The sequence below is a fragment of the Plecotus auritus genome (genome assembly GCF_963455305.1).
Source record: "Plecotus auritus genome assembly, chromosome: 14".
Lineage (NCBI taxonomy): Eukaryota > Metazoa > Chordata > Mammalia > Chiroptera > Vespertilionidae > Plecotus > Plecotus auritus.
Genome location: NC_137780.1, coordinates 7,642,628 through 7,666,219, shown reverse-complemented (window position 1 = coordinate 7,666,219; position 23,592 = coordinate 7,642,628). Strand labels below are relative to the sequence as shown.

Sequence of the window (23,592 nt, the reverse complement as noted above, 5' to 3'; positions counted from 1 at the left end):
GGGCCTACTGTGTGACTGGGACACTATTTCATTTCCTATCAGTCCTACTGTGTGACTGGGACACTATTTCATTTCCCATCGGGCCACTGTGTGACTGGAACACTATTTCATTTCCCATTGGGCCTACTGTGTGACTGGGACCCTGTTTCACTGGCTGTCTCCTCCCCTGTCCAGCTGCCTACTGCTGTACCTGGTTTCCCAGAGAAAGGGGAGGACTCGGCAGCTCCAAAGCATGGCTTAGCTGTGCAGATACAGAAACAAACGCAAACAAGCCTAGAGCCCTTCGAAGCTAAGCCAGCGCCAGCTGAATCCAGCCAGCCCCTTCCATGTTCTGACCCAAATTCCTCTTCTAGAATCAGGTCACTCAGCCTCAAACTGTCCGGTCTTAACACCAAAGGAGGAAGAGGGAGAGTCCTTTACTAGATCTTTTTGGTTTCCAAAGTTTCTCAACAGAACTCACCACCAAAATATTGGTCATGATAGTAAATCCAACATGGATTATTTAGAATCTGAAGTAAGAATATAAATTCATTTAACAGTTCCACAGTTATGACTTATTGCACAAAGTCAGGCAAATTATCTGCAAATAACAATAAATGCTGTAGAGGTGTATTCTCTGGTTAAATAAATATATATTTTATTTGAAGGTTATTCCTTAATAAATATTATATTTAACAGTACAAAAAGAAAAATATTTATTTACCAAGAACAAAGGTAGTGAGACTGTTTCTCCAGCTGTAACTACTAGTAAGAGAAAACATAAAAATGTATAAAAATAACTTTTTTGTAGCCATATAAAACTACCTTCTTAAAACACCAAATAAATAAATACATTCAATAATTATCCATTAAGCTACTGCACTGTAGCTACTAATCTGAAATAACTAAAATTCAGTATCAGGGTCCTGGATTCACAATACTGTGTTTTTTCACCAACTTCTTCATCCGCTTAAATTTCTTCCTTAAGACTTGATGATCTTGTTTTGAAATATACCGAAAATATCTACAACCTAAAAAAATAAATAAAACAAAGCAAAGAAAATTTTAATACTTATCGAATTCTTCAAATACATTTCTACATTCTCAGTTTTGCTTCATTCCTGGCACATTAATGATTATGGAGACAATGAGTTTTACTGTCCATGCCTACATGTCTAAGTACGCTCTCAGCGCCATCACCAATGAAATGTACTGCTTGCTACATACAAAGATGTTTCTGATCCATCAACATTAAAGCGTCATCTTTAGCTGGTTTTCTAAGCTGCCTCCCACACCCTTATTTAAGTGATAGGCATTCATATATTAAATGAGCCTTCTCCAAAAGCAAATTATTCTAGATTCCTTGTCTTTTTTGTTGTTGTTTTTGAAATATATATTTTTCTTGATTTCAGAGAGGAAGGGAGAGGGAGAGAGAGATAGAAACATCCATGATGAGAATCATTGATCGGTTGCCTCCTGCACACCTCTTACTGGGGATCGAGCACGCAACCCAGGCATGTGCCCTTGAATGGAATCGAACCTGGGACCCTTCAGTCCCCGGGCCAATGCTCCATCCTCTGAGCCAACCGGTTAGGGCTAGAATCCTTCTCAAAGTTAGCTTGTAAAAGCAGCGAAAGAGGCAACTATAACAATAAGGAAGTTATCTGTAGAAAACCTTGATGTAAAGCATTAGAATAAACAAACCATAGGTTAGATCAGGAATTATCTAGTCACTCTAACCACCTAGCAAGTAGCTGGATGGTGATCATATAACTCTGCCAAAGGTGCCTGGTGCCCATGTGAAGTTCGGTCAGGCCCTCTTGCCCATTTAAAAAATGGATTGCTTATTTTTGCTGTTGTTGAGTTGTATAAATTCTTTATATATTTTGGATATTAGCCTCTGTCAGGATTGCTTGCAAATATCTTCTCTCATTTAGTTGGCTGCCTTTTTGTTTGGTTGATTTCTTTTGCTGCACAGAGCTTTTTAGCTTGATGTCCATCCCATTCACGTATTTTTGCTTTTGGGGTCAAGTTCACAAAATCCCCTCTGAGACCAAGGTCCCTAATTTAGTACCTATGTCTTCCTCTATGTATCTTACTGCTTCCGGTTTTATATCAAAGCCTTTAATCCGTTTTGAGTTAACGTTTGTGTATGACGTCAGATAGCGGTTTAGTTTCACTCTTTCGCATTTGGTTTTCCAATTTTCCCAATACCATTCACTGGAGAGGCTTTCCTTTCTCCATTGTACGTTTTTGGCTTTTTGGTCAAAAAATGAGTTGCCCGTGTATGTGTGGATTTTTGGGCTCTCAATTCTGTTCCATTGGTTTGTGTGCCTATTTTTCTGCCAATACCTTACTGTTTGGATTATTGTAGCTTTGTAGGGTAATTTGAAGTCAGGGAGTGCGATACCTCTGGCTTTGCTCTTTTTCCTCAGTATCGCTTTAGCTATTCGGGGTGTTTTGTGGTTCCATACAAATTTGAATTTTTGTTCTACTTCTTAGAAAAATGCCACTGCAGTTCTGATGGGGATTGTATTCCATCTGTATCTCGCTTTAGGTACCATGGCATTTTAGCTATGCTAATTCTTCTAATCCATGAACACAGCGTGTCTTTCCATTTCTGTGTCTTCAGTTTCTCTCAACAATCTGTTGTAGTTTTCAGAGTACAGGACCTTTACTTCCTTTTTTAAGTTTATTTCTAGGTATTTTATCCTTTCTGTTGCAACTGCAAATGGGATTGTGTGTTTTCTTCATTTCTTTTTCTGATGTTTCATTTTTAGTATACAGGAACACAACAGATTTCTGTACACTGATTTTGTATTCCGCAACTTTTACTATATTTATTTATTGTTTTTAATAGTCTTTTGGTGCAGTCTTAAGAGGGCCCGAACAGACACTTTTCCCAAGAAGACATGTGGATGGCCAAAAGATATATGAAAAGGTGCTTGACCTCACTAGCTATAAGGGAAATGCAAATCAAAACCACAATAAGAAACTACCTCTCACCGGTAGAATGGCTACTCTCAATAAGATGAGCAGTAACAAGTGCTGGAGAGGATGCAGGGAAAAGGGAATCCTGCTGGCAGGATTGTAACTTCATGCAGCCTCTATGGAGAACAGAATGGAGGCTCCTCAAAACATTAAGAATAGAGCCACCATATGACCCAGTAATTCCTCTTCTGGGTATCTACCCACAATATATATTTTTTAATATATTTTATTGATTTTTTACAGAGAGAAAGGGAGAGGGAGAGAGAGTTAGAAACACTGATGAGAGAGAAACATCAATCAGCTGCCTCCTGCACACCCTCTACTGGGGATGTGCCCACAACCACGGTACATGCCCTTGACTGGAATCGAACCTGGGACCCTTGAGTCCGCAGGCCGACGCTCTATCCTCCGAGCCAAACCAGTTAGGGCCCCACAATATTTTTTAAAACACCATCATAAAGATACATGTCTCTCTCTTTCACTGTAGCATTATTCACAATAGCCAAGACACAGCAACAACCTGAGGTACGGCAGGAGGTGAGCTGTCAGATGAAAGAGTGGTCACACTTTGTATTTCAAAATCGTCTACGGGAGACTTTTAGATAAAAAGAAAACACGTACCTTTTCCTAACAATATCCCAGCTACGAAAGCTTTCTCATAAGCCAAAGCTTTATCCTCCTTCCAATCACTTTTTGCCCAAAAGGAGCTGAAGTGGAAGCCTGGCCACCAGTTTTTCCTGGAATTCCACTCTTCCTGCACCCAGGCAAGATGATTTCTGGAAAAGAAAAAGGTCAGTGTTGGAGACGGATCTACGCTGTCAGAACGGGAACTGAAGCAGAGTCTCCATGAACGATGAGAGGAAGACTTTTCAGACCAATGCCTGAGTTTGGCAGGGGCGGGGCACACGCATGAAACCACATCGTTGATCTCTATGTCCTAGTTCCCATTTAACTAAATAGCCAGCTCAGGATGGCGCCGTGTGGTTAATACCATAGACCCTGAAGTCAAAATCCTGATTCAAACCTCAGATCTTCCACCATTCGCTACCTATGTGATCCCGGCCAAGGTGTTTAACCTCTCTGAGCTTCGGTTTCCTTGAGGATATTAATGGCACCAGTGCCCAGCACTGTTATTCGGATTAAACGGGTCCAGCAATACGGCAGTCTCATTAAAGCTCCTGGCAAATGCTCCATAAATGTTAGCTATTATTACTACTTAAAGCTTCTTTAAAACCTTATTTTAAATTACATGTTACAAAGAATTACTATCCCAATTCAGATAGTAAATATAATATAAATACATGAACACACAGGTCTGACAGTTGAACTGGACAAGGCCGAGAGTTCATGAATAATTTAATTGAGCAAATACACATTTAGGACTTATTTGTGTCCTGTGGCAGAACTCCTACGGGTTCAAAAACGGAACGGGACATTTCTCTGCCTTCAAGAATCTTATGGTCAGCAGGGGTTCAGATGGGGCTTAGACAGGGCTTTCGATCTGCAGAATGGTTTACAGTGTGTACGTCAACATAGAACACCAAAAACATTTTATAATTTTATAATCAGCCCTGCTCCACCTCCAAGGTCAGGTCAGATCTGAAGGCTGAAACAGGTTCCCACTGATCATGAACTTCCTAACCAACCAAAATGGATACAATGAATTAATGAAACTATTTTTAAAAATATATATATATTTTTATTGATTTCGGAGAGGAAGGGAAAAAGAGAGAGAGATAGAAACATCAATGATGAGACAGAATCATCGATTGGCTGCCTCCTGCACGCCCCCTACTGGGGGGAATCTAGCCCAAAACCGGGGCATGTGCCCTTGGCCGGAATCAAGCCTGGGACCCTTTAGTCCACAGGCGGGCGCTCTATCCACTGAACCAAACCGGCTAAGGCTGAAACAATTTTTTTACATCCCTGCTTCTCACAAAGTAAAAATGTGACACTAATGATGTTATGATCAAAGCTATCATTTTAGATTCCCAGCTCACAACGGGCTTAAGCAATATTTGCTGAGTGAATAACCTACCATGATCTTATGAGGCCTTAAAACCCCACTGAAAATTATTGGAAACAGCTGGGAAGAAAGCTGCTTCCCATGTGATCTCAGAAGTTAATAACATGCAAATCCCAAAGAGCTTTACAAGAGTCAGCACGGAGTGGGAGTGATCCCGCCTCGTCCTTATTTCCAATTTGAAAACCAACATATTCCCTAACCCAGTGGTCGGCAAACTCATTAGTCAACAGAGCCAAATACCAACAGTACAACGATTGAAATTTCTTTTGAGAGCCAAATTTTTTAAACTTAATCTTCTTCTAACGCCACTTCTTCAAAATAGACTCGCCCAGGCCGTGGTATTTTGTGGAAGAGCCACACTCAAGGGGCCAAAGAACCGCATGCGGCTCGTAAGCCGCAGTTTGCCGACCACGGCCCTAACCGAACAGTGGTATTTATTTTGTGATGTAGTACTTATTTTGCTAATGTAAAAAAATCTTGAGAGAATTTTTGTATGTTATACTTGTGACTTTTTGTGTCCTTGTTTTTGATAAAGTCAGAAGAAAGCAGCAGAAAGGTGTGGCTCAGTGGTTGGGTGTCAGGTTGAGAGGTCACTGGTTCCATTCCCAGCCAGGACGCACGCCTGGGTTGCAGGCCCGATCCCAAGTAGGGAGCGTGCAGGAGGCAGCCTGTCAATGGTTTTCTCTCTTCCTCTCCCTTCCTTTCCCTCTAAAAGCAATAACCAATTTTTTTTTTTTTTTAAAAAAGAAATCCAAAAACATAAGCAAATACCTTATTTGCTTAAAAATTGACCTATTATCAGCACTAACACTGGGGGATATTATGATTTATGCTGACCCCGTAATAAATACCATGCGTCTCTTACTTACCCCATTAAGATCTGTCTGAGATATTTTGCCAAATATTGCCAAGCAGTTACGTTTTTAGTGCATCCGGCAAAATCTAAGACACCGAACAGTACCTCCAGCCCCAGTTTATGGTGCTCTTCTTGGTCTGTAATGGTCACAGCAATTAGGTCACAGAAGAAACTGAGGCACAAAAAGCTGAAACAAACATTTCATCAGTTGATAAAGTATTACTGAACCATAAGCCCTCTAATTCGGCTGAAAATTTAAAACAATTCACTGTACTCATACTCTCCTGTGAAGAACCTAAAAAATTCAATAATTCAGTCCATGCTACTGAAGCCGGAATGCGGATTCTGACCTCTGAATGGGCTATACAACTGAACGCCTGAGATAGGGGCATCCATCTCCCCATCCCCACAGTCAAACACCCATGTCTAACTTTTGACTCCCAAAAACCTTAACTACTAATGGCCCACTGTTCACCAGAGGTCGTACTGATCACACGTATTTTGTCTGTTATGTGTATTATATACTGTATTCTTACAGTACAGTAAGCTACAGAAAAGAAAATGTGATTAAGAAAATCATGCCCGGCCAGTGTGGCTCAGTGGTTGAGCATCGACCTATGAACCAGGAGGTCACGGTTTGATTCCCGATCAGGGCACATGCCCGGGTTGTGGGCTCGATCCCCAGTGTGGGGCGTGCAGGAGGCAGCCTATCGATGATTCTCTCTCATCATTGATGTTTCTCTCTCTCTCTCCCTCTCCTTTCCTCTCTGAAATCAATAAAAATATATATATTTTTTTAAAATCACTAGGAGTTACAGCATTTATTAAAAAAATTCTGCATGTAAGTGGATCCACACAGCTCAAACCCATGTTGTCCGAGGATCAACTGCATACACTGAGAACACAGCTTAAAGCGCTTGCCCTGTGTGGGCAGGTCACATTGTCTCCTACGAGGAGAGGCACCGAGACAGGCTCGCTACCTCCTGGCTGGTTTCTCCCGGTGAAGCTACATTCTCTTCTACATTGAGCCGCGAGGCAGTGGTGACTGAAACGAGGTGTTATATAAACTAAAGCCACCTCTCTTTGGCTGACTGCTGCCTAGCATGCTACAGCAGGGGTCAGCAAAGTGTTTCTGTAAAGGGCCAGACAGCGAACATGCAGGCTCTGTGAGCCGCGTGGCCTCTGTCACAGCTCAGCGACAGTGCTTCCACAGTGCAGAAGCAGCCACGGACACCAGTCGGTGCACGGGAGCGGCTGGGCTCCAGAACTGTGATCGGGGGGAGCAGTGGGTTTGGCCCAGGGACCTTAGGCTGCTGACCCCCTCGTCTACAGCCTGTCTGCCCACAAAGGTATAAAACACACACGACTCACCTGATTTCTTCAGTAACCTATGGAGTTCTAACATCAGTTTATGAGATGGTACAATCTGATACAGAATCTGGAAGAAAGGATAATCTTGTGTGATATTTGCACATTCAAAAGGCATTTCTCAAATTTCAGCTTACTTTCAAAGAAAGCTCTTACTCGTGAATAGCCCTTCAGAGAATGAATCACAGATTTAAGATACTTAGCTTTTATCCAGTTTCAATTCGGGTACAGAAAGGATTCTCTGTAAAGCTATTGTTTAAAAATCACTTATAATAACAAGATAATCAAAGGTGTAGGGGAAACAGATGGAGGCTTTTTATTTTCTCATACATTTTTCATACTGTTTACCACACTTAGTAATTTAATTTCTTTTCAGAAGTCAAAACTGAGAAAAAAAAAATAAAGGAAAAAATCTATTTCACACAGGCCCGGCCAGTGTGACTCAGTGGTTGAGCGTCAACCCATGAACCATGAGGTTCCCAGTTCGATTCCCGGTTGGGGCGCATGCCCATGACCCAGGCCCGATCCCCAGTAGAGGGCGTGCAGAAGGCAGCTGATCGATGTCTCTCCCACCAATATTTCTATCTTTCCTTTCTATCCTTCTCCTTCCCTCTCTCTCTAAAACCCATTAAAAATCTTTTTTTAAAAAATCTATACCTTAAGCACACTTATCAGTTTCTCTCTTGGTGCCTTCTCTCTCTTTAGAAAGTTGTATAAGTAGACGTGCGCGTTCGGATTGGATGGGAACTTTTCATCGTAGGCATAGTTAGTGAGGACCTCTCGGGCCCCATCTTGATCCCCATAGAATTCCAGCATCTATATATAAAAAAATAAAATAAACACCATAATATCTGAGCTAAATTCTGTAAGACAGTTACGTGAAAGATAATGCACAAGTTAACGATGGGTACGAAAGTATCATAAAACTGAAAACGGCATTTGCTGTGTGGGGTAGGGTGGTCACGCCAGTTTCTGCTCTCAGCAGCATGTGACAGCCTCGATGGAGCACACACGGCACTTACAACAAAGGCCTGCTGGTTGCCCACTGTGCCCTTATCCCATTTGCTACTGAGAAACCGACAACTTCACCGAAGAACTGTTCCTCTAATAAACGAAGCGCTTATGGCAGGGCACTGCGGGCTGGAGAGAGAACACAGGACGTCCCCGGCCTGTGCCCCATGTAACTTCAGCCCGAACAGGAGTGCGTGCGAAGCGCAGCCCGTGTCATCCCGCTCCCAGCGTTACCAGGAACTCCCAGGTTCACCAGCATCTGGTCTCAGGGGTGCTCTCTGACCACACAATTATCACGTTAGCCCTCGTGACGCGTTCACAAAGCCAGTTACTCTGAGGATCTAATCCGTGCCCAGCGCCAAAGCCCTCTGTCCTTCCGTAATGACTCTGGGGTAACAGCCGTTATTCTTCACCTGGTATGTCGTGACCTAATTTCAGATTTCGGTCCCCTTCCGTTTATATCCCATCGAGTCATAAAAGATCTTTCTGCTTTTCTTTTAAGCTCGATAAGAATAATATGGAGTTGAGCCCTAACCGGTTTGGCTCAGTGGATAAAGCGTCGGCCTGCGGACTCAAGGGTCCCAGGTTCGATTCCGGTCAAGGGCATATACTTTGGTTGCGGGTACATCCCCAGTAGGGGGGGTGCAGGAGGCAGCTGATTGATGTTTCTCTCTCATCGATGTTTCTAACTTTCTCTCCCTCTCCCTTCCTCTCTGTAAAAATCAGTAAAATATTTTAAAAAAAGAAAAAAGAATATGGAGTTGATATTTACAACTATATTGTTATTTATTTTATAAATATTTGGCTATGACATGTTATCCAGCAGTAAAAACAAACAAAAGTAACATTTACAATATACTAGGAAAATAAACAAAAAATGTTCAGACCAAAAAAAGAGATTTTTTTTTAAACAATTTTTAAATATTCGTTTCCTTCTGATCAGTAGAGGTTAGGCTTATAATAAAATGAAACTAGCACCTAACCAGTTTAGCTCAGTGGAAAGAGCATCGGCCTGTGGACAGAAGGGTCCCGGGTTCAATTCCAGCCAGGGTCACATGTCTGGGTTGCGGGCTCGGTCCCCAGTAGGGGGTGTGCAGGAGGCAGCCATCAATGATTCTTTCTCATCATTGATTCTTTCTCATCATTGATGTTTCTATCTCTCCCTTCTCCCTTCCCTCTCTGAAATCAATAAAAATATACTTAATAAAAAAAATGAAACTAATAAAATGTTATGAGAAGTCTACTTACCTCTACATAACTCTTCACGAAAGGGTCCCAAACTCCAGGAGTCTGAATCAATGCAGAAAAGTTGATGGACGTCTTCCAGCTGTGGTTGAACATGTTCTGAGATGCTGTGCTGTAAGCATAATCATCCTCATCTAATCAAAGACCAAAGACTTTTAAGAATCATTCAGAATTGACTGCAGAATCAGCAATCAGTAACTACCCACAGAAAAGCTCAGGCCCTGATGGCTTTGCTGGTGAATTCAAACGTTTAAAGGATAAGTCTGATTCTTCACAAACTCTTCCCCGCATCCCCCCCCCCCCAAAAACAGGACAGAGGGAACACTTCCAGCTCACTCTATGAGGCCAGTATTACCCTCAGACCAAAACCAGACAAAGACAACACAGAACAGGATGGACCAACCTTTCTAGAAACACAGATGCAAATATCCTCAACCAAATACTAGCAAATTAAAATCAGGACAGTGGCTTTCTCAAGGCAGTGGGAGGAGGGGCACACAGGGGGGACTTGATGGGGACAGCAATGCTGTGCTCCTTAACCTGGGTGGCAGGTACAGGGATGTTTGCTTTATAATCATGCATTCTACCACACATTTGTTTTATACACTTTTTCTGTCCCCTTCCGCTCTATATCCCATCGAGTCATACAGCAGATCCTCAAATAATATCTTGCGTTCAACGCCATTTCGTTATACTGTGGATGACATGCCACAGGAACTTAACCCCTGTTTATATCTCTCAGCCTGTGGTCAAACTGGTTTCATCACAGGTCATTTCACTTAAAGTCACAGAACCTATCAACGATGGTAAGTGAGCACTTACTGTATGTTATATTTCACAACCTTCAAGGTTTAAAAGGAAGTTACTTTGAAGACTTTTCAAAGGCAACAACTAACAGACGACCAAAATACTTTTTGGTACCAGTGCTACCTTTTAACCAGAAAACTAACTCATCCCCCCCAAAAAAAGAGGGATCGGTATTCTCTCCCCAGTAGATCAACTGAATAAATATCAGTATGGGCTTGGAAACGAGGTGATAAGAGGAAAGCAGGTAAGAAATGGTATAGAAAAACTGTTTTTAATTGATTTCAGAGAGGGAAGGAGGGAGAGGGAGAATCATCGATCGGCTGCCTCCTGCACGCCCCCTACTGGAGATAGAGCCCGCAACCCGGGCATGTGCCCTGACTGGGAATCGGACCGTGGTTCATAGGTCGACGCTCAACCACTGAGCCACACAGGCCAGGCTAAAAAAACATTTTAAAGCAAAAAGGCGATCCCTGAGTAGGTATACGTTGGGTGTGAACTTCCTGTGGAAGGGGGTCCCCAGTCACCAAGGGCATCCAATCCCAGCAGGACAGGCCCCCGCAGCAGCGAGGGAAGGTCGCTCTGAGCACGTGGTTATGTGCTATGTCCTTATGAGCGCGGTTCTACAGAACGAGCCCTCGCTTTTTTTCCTACTAAACGGACACTGGAGGCTGGAAGTCGTGTAAAGAGCCCCACGTGTTACCCCATCTTCATCTCCCGTTGCTACAGAACGGAGGGGCCGCTGCAGGAAGGGCCTGCATCACCTGCCCGGGGGGGAGAGGGTGTGAATGCCAGGTTCCAACTGCTTCTGTCATCAAATATTTGCTTCGGTTCGACCTAACCACGTGTAAGAAAGCAAATATTGAACTGAAAACTTGCCTAATCAGCAGCAGCAAGCCTGTTTTTTTTTTAAAAAAAAAAATATCACAGCGGGCATTCTAGCCAGGTTAACTGAAGAAACAGAAGACAGACACGGGACCTCGAAAGATCTGACTGGCACAGACGAGGAGATACCACAGAAAACTCACAGGGAAGAACTTAGAGCGATTACAAAGCAAGAGGTGAAGAGTCCAGTAACACAGGCTGCCCGGGTGGCTGCTCTATTGGGTCTACGTGTAAGAACAAGGGGTCTACCGAGTCTGCATGGGCAGAGGGAGGCTAGATGGGGAGATGGCAGGAAGACCACACAGGATTATCACGAAGAACACCGCACTTCGGAAGTGTCTTGGGAGAGATCAGAAATAGGAAGAGGGCCCTAGCCGGTTTGGCTCCGTGGATAGAGCGTTGGCCTGCGGACTAAAGGGTCCCAGGTTCAATTCTGGCCAAGGGCACATGCCCGGGTTGGGGGCTCGATTCCCCCCCAGTAGGGGATGTGCAGGAGGCAGCCAATCAATGATTCTCTCTCATCATTGATGGTTCTATCTGTCTCTCTCCCTTTCTTTCTGAAATCAATAAAAAATATTTAAAAAAAAGAAATAGAAAGAGGGAAGGGAATTTTGAGGTTAGTAAAGTCACACGACCAGAGACCAAGGAAATACTACTTATCTCATAAGCATAATAAGAAAACACTGCTTACCACACACGACGCGATAAATACCAAGACTGAGATGTGGATAGAAAACCAGAACCCCCATAAGTGCCTTTCCTTCCATTGTCTTGAGAAAAATCACTGTCCTGGTTTTAATATGGGTTAAAAAGGGGTTAATCCCAAAATAGCTACGGAGAAAAAGTAAACAAGAGAAAGGAAATGAAAACAGCCTATCGCTTTAAGGAACACAAATGTGGCACTCGTGCAGGGTACCATGGCCAGTACAAAAAGCGAGCAAGGGAACCAAGTTTGAGAAGGACACGCGGTCAGTTCCTGGTATGATCAAGAGAATGGTCTGTGCCCAGCTGGTGTGGCTCAGTGGGTGAATGTCGACCCATGAACCAGGTCAGTGTGACTCCCGGTCAGGGCACAGGCCCGGGTTGTGGGCTCCATCCCCAGTAGGGGTGTGCAGAAGGCAGCCGATGAATAATTTTCTCTCATATTGATGTTTCTATCTCTCTCTCCCTTTCCCTTCCTCTCTCTGAAATGAGTAAAAACATATTGAAGGAAAAAAAAAGACAGAAAATGATCTGTTATGACCTTTGTACAGAGATGAAACAACTTTATCTTGCTCTACTCTTTAAATAGTAGTCTGAGAAACAACATTATAAAACACACTAAACCCCATTCTAAACCCACAAGAAGAAACATTTATCATATGCGATAATGCCTGCTGAAGAAAATGGTCACCTCTCTTGGAAATCATAGTTAAAAACAGCAATGAACCTAAAATGGTCATAAACGTAATTTATGAATCATCTAAGTTTGCCTGAAAAGGTTTCTGATACACCGGTATATAAAAGATGATGGAGAATTTTACATCCATAGAAGCACCCGCTCTCTGTAACACCTGGATAAAGCTCGGCTGGGAGGTCGGGGATTGGATTTACTCCTTAAGACCCGTGTCCCTCTGATTCAGTCTTATCGCCACAAGAAACAGTTCCCTGTATCCACTCACCAAGCTCAGACAACTCCTTCTTCTTTTTAGACCAAGTGTAATACTGCAAAAGCCCTTTATAGGCCTGAACGAGGTTGATTAACGCCTCCTGGGACGACGACTTTTCGCCGTACCTCCACGTCTCCGCCTGGCCGAGGTTCCTGCTGGCGTCGTCGAGCATCCCGTGATGCAGAAGGTATAACGCGTGTTGCAAGGAGATCTGCAACCGTAACAAGAACATGCACCAGGACCTGAGAGGTGCTTATAAACCACACGTCAGAAATAGGATGTATATGCCGAAACCGGTTTGGCTCAGTGGATAGAGCGTCAGCCTGCGGACTGAAGGGTCCCGGGTTCGATTCCGGTCCAGGGCATGTACCTTGGTTGCGGGCACATCCCCAGTGGGAGGTGTGCAGGAGGCAGCTGATCGATGTTTCTCTCTCATCGATGTTTCTAGCTCTCTATCCCTCTCCCTTCCTCTCTGATAAAATATCAATAAAATATATTTAAAAAAAAAAAAAAAGAAATAGGATGTATGTTGGGCTAAGATCTTGGTAGGACACAAATGATGTAACAGCACGGTCCCCGTCATCCGAAATGTCAATCCAGCAAAGAGGGGAGAGGTGTGGAACAGCACGAGGTGGATGAGAGTAAAAGGATGTCAGCTTACAGAGAGAGGGCTGCGTGATCCAGGGAAAGAACCTGTGCCCGGGAGACAGGCGGTCCCGGCTCCGATGCTGCGCCAAAGCTGCCTCAACACAGAGGAGCCGGGTGGTGGCCAAGGGCTGAGGGTGGAGGAGGCGGGAAGATGTTGGTCAAAGGGCACCCATTTTCAGTTACGAGATGAGTCAGTTCCGGGGGCCCATTATACAGTACGGTCACTGGAGTTAATAACGCTGAATTGTGTACCCGAATGTTCCCGGGAGGGTAGAGCTTTAATGTTCTCACCAGAACAACACCACAATGGTAATTATGTGAGAGGAAGGAGATGCGAACTCACCTTATTGTGGTAACTCTTTCATGACGTGTACATGGGTCAAATCATCACACTGTACACATTAAACTTACACGGTGTTCTATGCCAATTATATCTCCAGAAAGCTGGCGGGGGGAACGTTTTCACATATTCAAACTCCCAATTTGTTTAGTTCAATCCTTTTCCAAAAGTGCCAACTGCTAGAGAGCTCGAGCGACTTGAGCAAAGGATGGGAAGGTGGCCCCTCAGCACAATGAACACGTGTCCAAAGGGCTGGTGTGGGCAGCTCGAGACACAGAACAAGAAGGTATTTGGACTCAGAGGTCAAGGTAGGCGACAGGAAACGGAGAAGTAAGTGGTTCTCACAGCACTGCTTCCTCTCTGCTTCTATTTATCCAGGTCTCTGACACTCTGTCCATGCCTGTTACCTGACTACCTACCTCGCCGCTGAGACAAGCTGTTTTGTTACAATGAACACTGCAGAGGTCAATTTGCAAAGCCCATGTTCTTACCGTTAAGTAATTCAGGACGCCAATATTCTTCATCCTGTCTGCAAAGGCATTAAAAGTCTCCACACTGCTTTTGGGGTGATAATAGAGGATTTCACTTCCGAGTTTCCAAATAATCTGTCAAAACAGAAATTACTAACAAAAATGTAAAATCTTTGCCTTAACCAATGTCTGCCTAAGAAAGCTATTTTTTTTTTCTGATTATTTCATTCAAAAGCAACCTATAATTTCCTTTCCTAGATACCACTTCCATCAATACTTCACTAGACTTCACCCAGTGAAACTAATATTATCACATGTGATTAAATCTTTCCCACCAATTAAAATACCAGATAACTATAATAGTGCCATTTTTAAATTAGTGGTCTAAAGAAGGCAGGCAGTTAAGATATATACTGAAGATAAAATTTTTAACTAACATAGGAGAAAAACCAAAATGAGAGCAATGGACTAGATACTTCCTGAGATCCCAGCAAGCTTTCTAACTACTGACTATATGTAACCTACATTTAGAGCTCAAATTTAAGAATGTTTATCAGCTACAGACAAATTTTAATAAAAGATATTTCCTCCCCACAGCACCACAACGTTGCTGATAGAACTCGGAGCTCTTCATTTTCCATGGGTGTGAACTCTGTTTCTCTTACCCCCCTTTAAAGTAATTCAATAACACTGACCTGAAAGTAAATTTAAGTGAATTTTAAATCAGTTATTTCTATAAATATACAGACCGATGGTTTGGTATAACCGTAAAACGCATCTTCGCAGCTTAGAGGGGTCAAGACCTCGTTTGCAGAATGCCAGACTGGAGCATTCTGGAGCTTAGAGAAAACGTGGAGATCACCTATCACAAGTGTACTTACACCTGGTTGTACACAAGAACTACCTGTTAAATAAACACTGCAGGGATTCAGACTTGGATTCAGACCTGGGGCGGAGCCCTGGAATCTGCGTGTCCAATGAAAGCCCTAGACCCGTGGTCGGCAAACTGCGGCTCGCGAGCCCCATGTGGCTCTTTGGCCCCTTGAGTGTGGCTCTTCCACAAAATACCAGGGCCTGGGCGAGTCTATTTTGAAGAAGTGGCGTTAAAAAAAAAAAATAAAAAAATAAAATAAAAAAAAATAAAAATAAAAAAAAAAAAAAAAGAAGTGGCGTTAGAAGAAGTTTAAGTTTAAAAAATTTGGCTCTCAAAAGAAATTTCAATCATTGTACCATTGATATTTGGCTCTGTTGACTAATGAGTTTGCCGACCACTGCTCCAAACAGGCGCCTAGCAACCCCTGATCCAATCCCCTCACTTTACAAAACAAACTCTGGACAAAAAGAGCCCGTTACCTGTCCAGTGACTTAAAGGTGTATGAAACGTTAGTCCATAAACTAAATTTTCAATCAATGGGAAAACTTTTTCTTTCAGCTTGTTTTTGGCTCTATTAGATCTCTAACTCATACACTGGTTACTGTATTAATAAAAGCTATTTGAGCCCAGCCGGCTTGGCGCAGTGGTTGAGCAACATCGACCTATGAACCAGGAGGTCAAGGTTCGATTCCCGGTCAGGGCACATGCCTGGGTTGCAGGCTCAATCCCCAGTGTAGGGCGTGCAGGAGGCAGCTATCGATGATTCTCTCTCATCATTGATGTTTCTCTCTCTCTCTTCCTCTCCCTTCCTCTCTGAAACCAATAAAAATATATTTAAAAAATAAATCAATAAAAGCTATTTGAGTTTTCCAGGTGAAATTATTTTAGACAAACTGCTTTTTACTAAACAAATTTAACCATATATGCGAGGCACTGTTCCAGAGCCCTGCCCTACTGAAAATAACATTCTACTGTAGAGAGACAGACAATAACCAAGAAACGTCATAATTAAATTGGCAAAAACTATGGGAAACAAATGGAGGGGCATAGGGGACCCGGAGTGACAGCTGGAAGGTGGAGAGGGGTGCACAGCGGCAACTGTAGGCACGTTAGGCCCCGTTGAAAACGTGGCTCGGAGGGGAGTAGCTAGAGTGAGTCCTGGAGAACTTTCCAGGTAAAGGAAAGAGCAAAGGCAACCTGGCAAGTAAGAGCCTGTCCAAGTAAGAGAAGGAAGGCGGTGTGGGTGCAGAGGAAAAGACAAGGGGAGTGACAGAGAGGTCAGAGGTCAGAGGTCAGAGAGTGGTCGGAGGGGGAGGGCAGAGGGAAGACATGGAGAACACGCAGGCATCCGGAGGCCGCTGGCTTCGACGTGCAGTGAAATGGGAAGCCACCAGGTCTGCAGCAGGGGAGAGGCGTGCTGCCTCATGTTTTAAAAGGATCCTGCTGAGGCATTAGTCATTAGTCACAGAACTTGGGAGCAAATCAAAACCACCATGAGATGCCACCTTCACAACCACTAGGACAGCTGTAATTAACAGACAGACAATAACAAGCGTTGGCAAGGACGGGAGAAACTGGAGCCCTCCCACACTGCTGGTGGGAAGGTCAAATGGTGTCATCGCTTTGGAAAGCAGTCTACTAGGTCCTCAAGAGATTAAACCGCTCCCATACGACCCAGCGATTCCACTCCTGGGTACATACCCAAACATCCCGACCAAAACTTGTACAGCTTGTCTCAGCAGCCTTGTTCACAATAACCAAAACGTGGAGAGAATCCATATGTCTAACAACTGGTGAATGGACACATAAAATGAGCTATCCTATCTAATAAAAGAGTAATTTGCAAATTGACCATACCTCCACTACAGCCACAAGCCCTGCCCACCAGCTAATCAGGAGCGAGTATGCAAATTAACCCAACCAAGATGGCTACAGCCACCGAGAGAGCAGGAGCCTTGGGTTTCCCTGGCAATGGAGGAAGCCAAGCTTTCCGCCTGCCCTGGCGGGCCCAGGCCTCTGCTCAAGGCTACAAACTTTCAATTATAGAAGATAAATAAATCCCAACAAAAATGGCTGCAGCCACAGAGCTGGAGAGAGCAGGAGGCTTGGGTTTCCCTGGTGATGGAGGAAGCCAAGCTTTGGCAGCCCTGGCCTGACTTGGCCTCCGCTCAAGGCTACAAAGTTTCAATTATAAAAGATAAATAAATCCCAACAAAAATGGCTGCGGCCAGAGTGAGCAGGAGGCTTGGCTCCACTCAAGGCTACAAAGTTTAATTATAGAAGATAAATAAATCCCAGATACCAGGGCATCCACTTGGGTCGCCGGGGGGCGTGGCTGGCCTGCAAACCACCACAGGCCCCTCACCCAAGCCACCCCACGCCCCAAGGGAACCCCCACCCTGATCCGGGACACCCTTCAGGGCAAACCAGCTGGCCCCTACCCGTGCACCAGGCCTCTATCCTATCTAATCCTATCTAATCAAAGAGTAATATGCAAATTGACCATCACTCCAACACACAAGATGGCTGCCCCCATGTGGTCAAAGATGACTGCCCCCCATGTGGACACAAGATGGCCACCACAAGATGGCCAGTAGGGGAGGGCAGCTGGGAGGGACCAGGCCTGCAAGGGAGGGCAGTTGGGGGCAATCAAGCCTACAGGGGAAGGCAGTTAGGGGTGACCAGGCCGGCAGAGGAGGAAAGTTAGGGGCAAACAGGCTGGTAGGGGAGTGGTTAGGGGGTGATCAGGCTGGCAGGCAGAAGTGGTTAGGGGCAATCAGGAAGGCAGGCAGGCAAGCAGTTGGGAGCCAGCAGTCCTGGATTGTGAGAGGGATGTCGGACTGACCGTTTAGGCCCGATCCAGGTAGGATCGGGCCTAAACGGTCAGTCGGACATCCCTCGAGGGGTCCCAGATTTGAGAGGGTGCAGGCTGGGCTGAGGGACACCCCTTCCCCCCCGTGCACGAATTTCGTGCACCGGGCCTCTAGTGATCTATATAATGGAATATTACTTTGCAATAATAAAAAGGAATGAAGTACAAATACACACTACAACACGGGTAAACCTTAACATTAATGTACAGTGAAAGAAGTCACTCACAGAGGCCACACATTATATGGTTCCACTTACATGAAATCGCCAGAATAGAAAGTCCTAGATTAGTGGTTGCCAGGGGCTTGGGGTGGGGGGGGAGGGTGAAGAGAAGAACAGAGACTGAATGCAAGTCCATAGAGGATTTCTATTTGGGGGGGCCAAAGATGTCCACATTTAGATTGTGGTAATAGTTGCACATCTCTGTGAATATCTATGAAAAAACATTGAACTGTACGATTGAAATGGGTGAACTGTATGGTGTGTTAATTATATCTCAATAAAACGATGTCTCTCTTTCTAAAATTAAAAAAAGCGTCGCTCTGGTTGCTGTGCTGAAACCAGACCAGGAGGTGGAAAAGGGCAAACGGCCGTCTCAGCGGGATGGCAGCAGCCTGGATCCAGGGGCAGCCTGGTCAGACCCCAGGGGATCGGAACGAACAGCCAACAGGCCTTTCTGATGGTTTGGAGATGAGACATGAAAAAAAAGACGATTCCAGAGTTTGGCCTTAGCAGTTAGATACATAAAACAATCATCCTCTGAGATGAAGAAAAGGTGGTGAAGATCAGAACCATTTCTACCAAAAGAAGCTGAAACTCCCAGGGATCAGTAACCTCTTCCGCAGACTCGCACTGACTCACCTCCGGCGCAGACTGCCTTTTGTTGCTATCCGAGTCTTCCAGGATCTGGAGGTAACTGTGCATGTACTCGGCTGCTTGCTGCCACTGGTGCTTCAGCAGGGCTTCTTGGATGAAACTTAAACAGGCACTTGTTGTCTGAGCAAAATCCTTCTCCTTTTTCCCTCTGGTCGCTATAAAGGTTAAAGAGAGGAGTCTTTTATTTATTTTTTAATATGTTTTTATTGATTTGAGAGAGGAAGGGAGAGGGAGAAAGATAGAAACATCAATGATGAGAGAGAATCATCGATCGGCTGCCTCCTGCACATCCCCTACTGGGGATCAAGCCCGCAACCCGGGCATGTGCCCTGACCGGGAATCCAACCGTGACCTCCCAGTTCACTGGTTGTTGCTCAACCACTGAGCCATACCGGTTGGGCAAAGAGAGGAGTCTTTTACCCAGTGACCCCAATTCAACAGCTCAAAAACTTACTTCTGATAAATGGAAGTATTAACAAGTACAACAGTGGGTATTACCTTAATCCAGCCCATCCCAAATATCAAAGCTAGCTTCACTTGAAACCAACTCTTGCACACTATTTTAACTAGTTTTAGCAAATGGAAAAAAAAAGTCTAAGGTGGAGATGTGTAATTTGATGTTCTACCGGAGTCAACAAACCCTTTAAATCTGTCGATCACCCTTTCATTCTTGTACTAAACAATCTGAGTAGAATCTGTCCAAACGCATAGTCTCAAGTAGTTAGAATGCGTAGAAATCATTAGGGCCATCCTAGGCAAGTAGGGCCTTTATTACCTTCCTGTGTTCTGAAAACAAGAGGTGGGCTTTAATGTCTTTAAGGACTGAGTTCCCAGTAACTCAGTGATATTAAAATGCAAATTAGACTAAAACAGTTTTGTAGACATTAGCATTTAGATCTCTAAAGAATTGACAATATGGGAAAAAAGGGGACATATGTAATATTTCAACAATAAAGTCTTAAAAATAAAAAAACAAAAAATCTATATATAAAAGGCTAATATGCAAAGTGTCCCCTCGGGAGTTTGACCGGGAGACCGGGAGTTGGATCGCTCGCTATGATGTGTGATGACCACCAGGGGGCGGTGTGGAACAAAGGAAGGCCCCAATCGGCCCTGATCGCCGGCCAGGCCTAGGGACCCTACCTGTGCCTGAATTTCGTGCAGCGGGCCTCTAGTAAAAAAAAATAAAAGAATTGACAACACTCATACTAAGAATACTTGGAATTAGTTACAACCCTGTTACAGGAGTAAATGGTTGCATACTGCCACTCCTCCTCCCTTTCCATTCCTCTAGGGGACCCTGAGGGGCCAGCAGTCTTTCAGCGGAGGTACCCTTACTCTGGGAGTACACAGACTAACAAGTACCTGCAAACATAGTTTTAGAGCAATTAACTTCCTCCCATACTCTTTCCTAAAATTGATCCCCTAGAGAACTGTGCCTATAGTCAAGGCTTCATCAACAAAAGCAATATGAGTTACCTTAAGGCGCAAATGGAGGAGAAAGTGAATGACTAAGACATCCAGCACTTAGTTATTTGAGATTCAGTTTCCTCACCTTTAAAATGCTTAGCACGGCCCTAACTGGTTTGGCTCAGTGGATAGAGCATCAGCCTGCGGACTGAAAGGTCCCAGGTTCAATTCCGGTCAAGGGCATGTACCTTGGTTGCGGGCACATCCCCAATAGGAGGTGTGCAAGAGGCAGCTGATTGATGTTTCTCTCCCATCAATGTTTCTAACTCTATCCCTCTCTCTTCCTCTCTGTAAAAAATCAATAAAATATATTTTTAAAAAAATAATAAAAAATAAAAAAATAAAATGCTAGCACGTAGATTTACAGAGGATAAATTTAGCCAATGTCAGGGATATAAGAAGTGCTCAGGAAAAAGAAAAAGAAATGTGTATCTGCCATAATACAGACTATTAATTCAAAGGAAAAGAATTCTAGCCCTAACTGGTTTGGCTCAGTGGATAGAGTGTTGGCCTGCGGACTGAAGGGTCCCAGGTTCGATTCCGGTCAAGGGCATGTACCTTGGTTACGGGCACATCCCCAGTAGGAGGTGTGCAGGAGGCAGCTGATTGATGTTCCTCTCTCATCGATGTTTCTAGCTCTCTATCCCTCTCCCTTCCTCTCTTTAAAAAATCAATAAAATATATTAAAAAAAAAAAAAGAATTCTAAAACAAAAAATCATCTTTTTTTTATTTCTTTTTGGCTGTAGCATAAGAAATTGTCATCTAGTCCTAACCAGTTTGGCTCAGTGGATAGAGTGTCGGCCTGCGGACTCAAGGGTCCCTGGTTCGATTCCGGTCAAGGGCATGTACCGTGGTTGTGGGCACATACCCAGTAGGTAGTGTGCAGGAGGCAGCTGATCGATGTTTCTCTCTCATCGATGTTTCTAACTCTCTATCCCTCTCCCTTCCTCTCTGTAAAAAATCAATAAAATATATTTAAAAAAAAAAAAAAAGAAAGAAAAAGAAATTGTCATCTATTTATTCCTGTCTTGAAAAGTGAACCAAGCTTGGTTATTCATGTAGCATCTGTATGGGATCTTATCATCTCTTGCACGGAAGATAAAATGGCTGTATGGTACTTTACTTACCCACACTTTCTACATGCTTTTGGAGCCAAGGAAGACGCATTCCTGAACAAGAGCGGACACTCGTTTCCGCTGGATCATCCTCTGTCGTGGGCCTCAACAAGTCTTCGCTGAAATCACTCATACCTATTTCAAACCGAGAAGATCAGTTACTTTCTGCACGTCTTACTCCACAGCCTTCTGAGTTATACAGAAAAACAGACATTTCTTAGTCTGTAAATACCACTTGATCAGCAAAATTAATGGTATCTAGTAATTCCTTTTAAAAATATAAATTTGTCAGCAACAACCAAAATAAATGATCCATGCAAAAAAACAGACAGAAACTATGTTTCAGGAAAACACCAAGATAGATAAGACACTGCCCCTGGCTTTAAAAAAGAAAACGACTCAAATCTAAAGGAAGAAACAGCAGCCCTGGTAAGGTAGCTCAGTTGGTTAGCGCATCCACCCAATACACCAAGGTTTGGGGTTCGATCCTGGGTCAGGGCACATACAAGAAACAACCAATGAATGCATAAATAAGTGTAACAACAAAGTGATGTTTATTTATCTCTATCTCAAATCAAATAAAGGTATATATTTTTTTAATTTTTAAAAATCTAATAAAGGCCCTGACTGGTTTGGCTCAATGGATAGAGCGTCAGACTTCGGACTGAACGGTCCCAGGTTCGATTCTGGTCAGGGGCACATGCCTGGGTTGCCAGCTTGATCCCCAGTGTGGGGCACGCAGGAGGCAGCCAATCAATGATTCTCTCTCATCATTGATGTTTCTATCTCTCTCTCCCTCTCCCTTCCTCTCTAAAATCAATAAAATGTATTAAAAAAAAGTAATAAAGGAAGAAACAGCAAACTGCATAATAACAAAACAGTACAATAATAACAGTAATAGTAGTTCACATTTACTGGGACCTTTTTATACACTGGGCATATAAATCATCTAAATTAATCCTTACAGACACCTGAAGTAAATACTATTATTTTCTCCCATTTTCATGTGGAAAAAAAAACGGAGGGTCTTAGTGAAGAAACGTAACCTGGCCCGAGGTCACAAGAAAGGTGAGGACAATATTCTGTGAACTAGAACTTCAAACTACTTGGCATGAACGGAGTTTGGGGTGTGTGCGCAGGAGGGGATCGGAATGCAGAAGTGAGGGCGGGCAAGGAATCTAGAAAGACAGCCATGTGCCAAGCTGAGTCTGGACTTAACCCTCCAGATGCTCAGGGCCCTCTCCCTCGCTCCCCATTCCGATGGCTCATTAGGTCCTGCTGCTGGCTGCCTGCTGGCACTTCAATCTCCCCGCTTCTCCGCTACCCTACGCCAGCACCCTAGTTCAGGACACCTTCACACTGGGTCTAGCTCACTGCCTTCGCTTTCTAACGAGGGACCCTGCCTCACATTCTGCTACTCCACGTCACTGCCTGCGAGATCTTTCGAAATCAAATTCTAGAGTTAGGAGCATGCGTTTTAAATAGCACCAGATTTCGAATCCCACGCGCATGCATTTTATCGAGTCCTGATAGAAGCCGCTCTCCCTTTCCAAATTCTCCAAGACTGCAGGCGTGCCATGCATTTGCCAAGTTCACCCAAGTCCCTCCACCCTCCCGCCGGCTGTGATGGATGGAGGGTACCCGCGGCCCTCACCGCCTGCAGCAGGACCTCTCCCGTACCGCCGAACACAGTCCCAGCTCCGACGCCGCCAGAGCAAACACCGGAAGTGGAGTTAGCGACACCTCCGTGTGAGCATGCGTGAAGCCAGCTCCCGGCTCGCAGGCAAAGCGCAGACGCAGCCCCGCCCCTAACTCCTCCTGCGGCGCCGCAGTCTTCCCTGTCCGCGGCTGGACCCCGCCCCCCAGCCGGTTCCCCCGCCCAGGTAACCCGGAAGTGATCGCGAACTCCCGCCCTCCCATTGTGCACACTCCAGATTTGCATCTTGGTCTATCTTCATCGGATGAATGGGAGACTTTCGTTGCAAATGGATATTGGGGCGACTGGAGGGCAAGTGGATGAGGTGAACAGTGGCTGGTGGTCCGAGCACAGCAAATCTGCGTAGCCTTTTCACTGCTCCTTTGAAATCATTTTTCTCTTTTATTAAAATTAAGT

The 23,592-nt window shown here is 44.3% G+C and overlaps 1 protein-coding gene across 1 annotated transcript; it reads right to left on the bottom strand.

Annotated features, from left to right (window-relative positions):
- Positions 1 to 397: 397 nt before the first annotated feature.
- On the bottom strand, positions 398 to 23,230 carry TAF1A (TATA-box binding protein associated factor, RNA polymerase I subunit A). The gene is made up of 11 exons (XM_080651225.1): positions 23,134 to 23,230; positions 21,492 to 21,614; positions 18,879 to 19,048; positions 14,294 to 14,407; positions 12,827 to 13,025; positions 9,480 to 9,610; positions 7,878 to 8,036; positions 7,224 to 7,290; positions 5,866 to 5,989; positions 3,592 to 3,746; positions 398 to 1,010 (listed from the first exon to the last, which is right to left on the bottom strand). The coding sequence occupies exons 2-11, from the start codon at positions 21,610 to 21,612 to the stop codon at positions 898 to 900; spliced, it is 1,353 nt and encodes a 450-aa protein (XP_080507351.1). The 5' UTR covers positions 21,613 to 21,614; positions 23,134 to 23,230; the 3' UTR covers positions 398 to 897.
- Between the last annotated feature and the right edge of the window lie 362 nt (positions 23,231 to 23,592).

What these genes read in the sequence shown, in the direction of transcription:
- TAF1A (XM_080651225.1), bottom strand. Translation starts at nt 21,612, where the DNA reads ATGAGTGATTTCAGCGAAGACTTGTTGAGGCCCACGACAGAGGATGAT. An exon ending in AACTGATAAGTGTGCTTAAG is followed by an intron (nt 7,291 to 7,877) that starts GTATAGATTTTT and finishes CCTTTCTTCCAG; the next exon opens with ATTCTGTATCAGATTGTACC. An exon ending in TAGGTTACTGAAGAAATCAG is followed by an intron (nt 5,990 to 7,223) that starts GTGAGTCGTGTG and finishes TGACCATTACAG; the next exon opens with ACCAAGAAGAGCACCATAAA.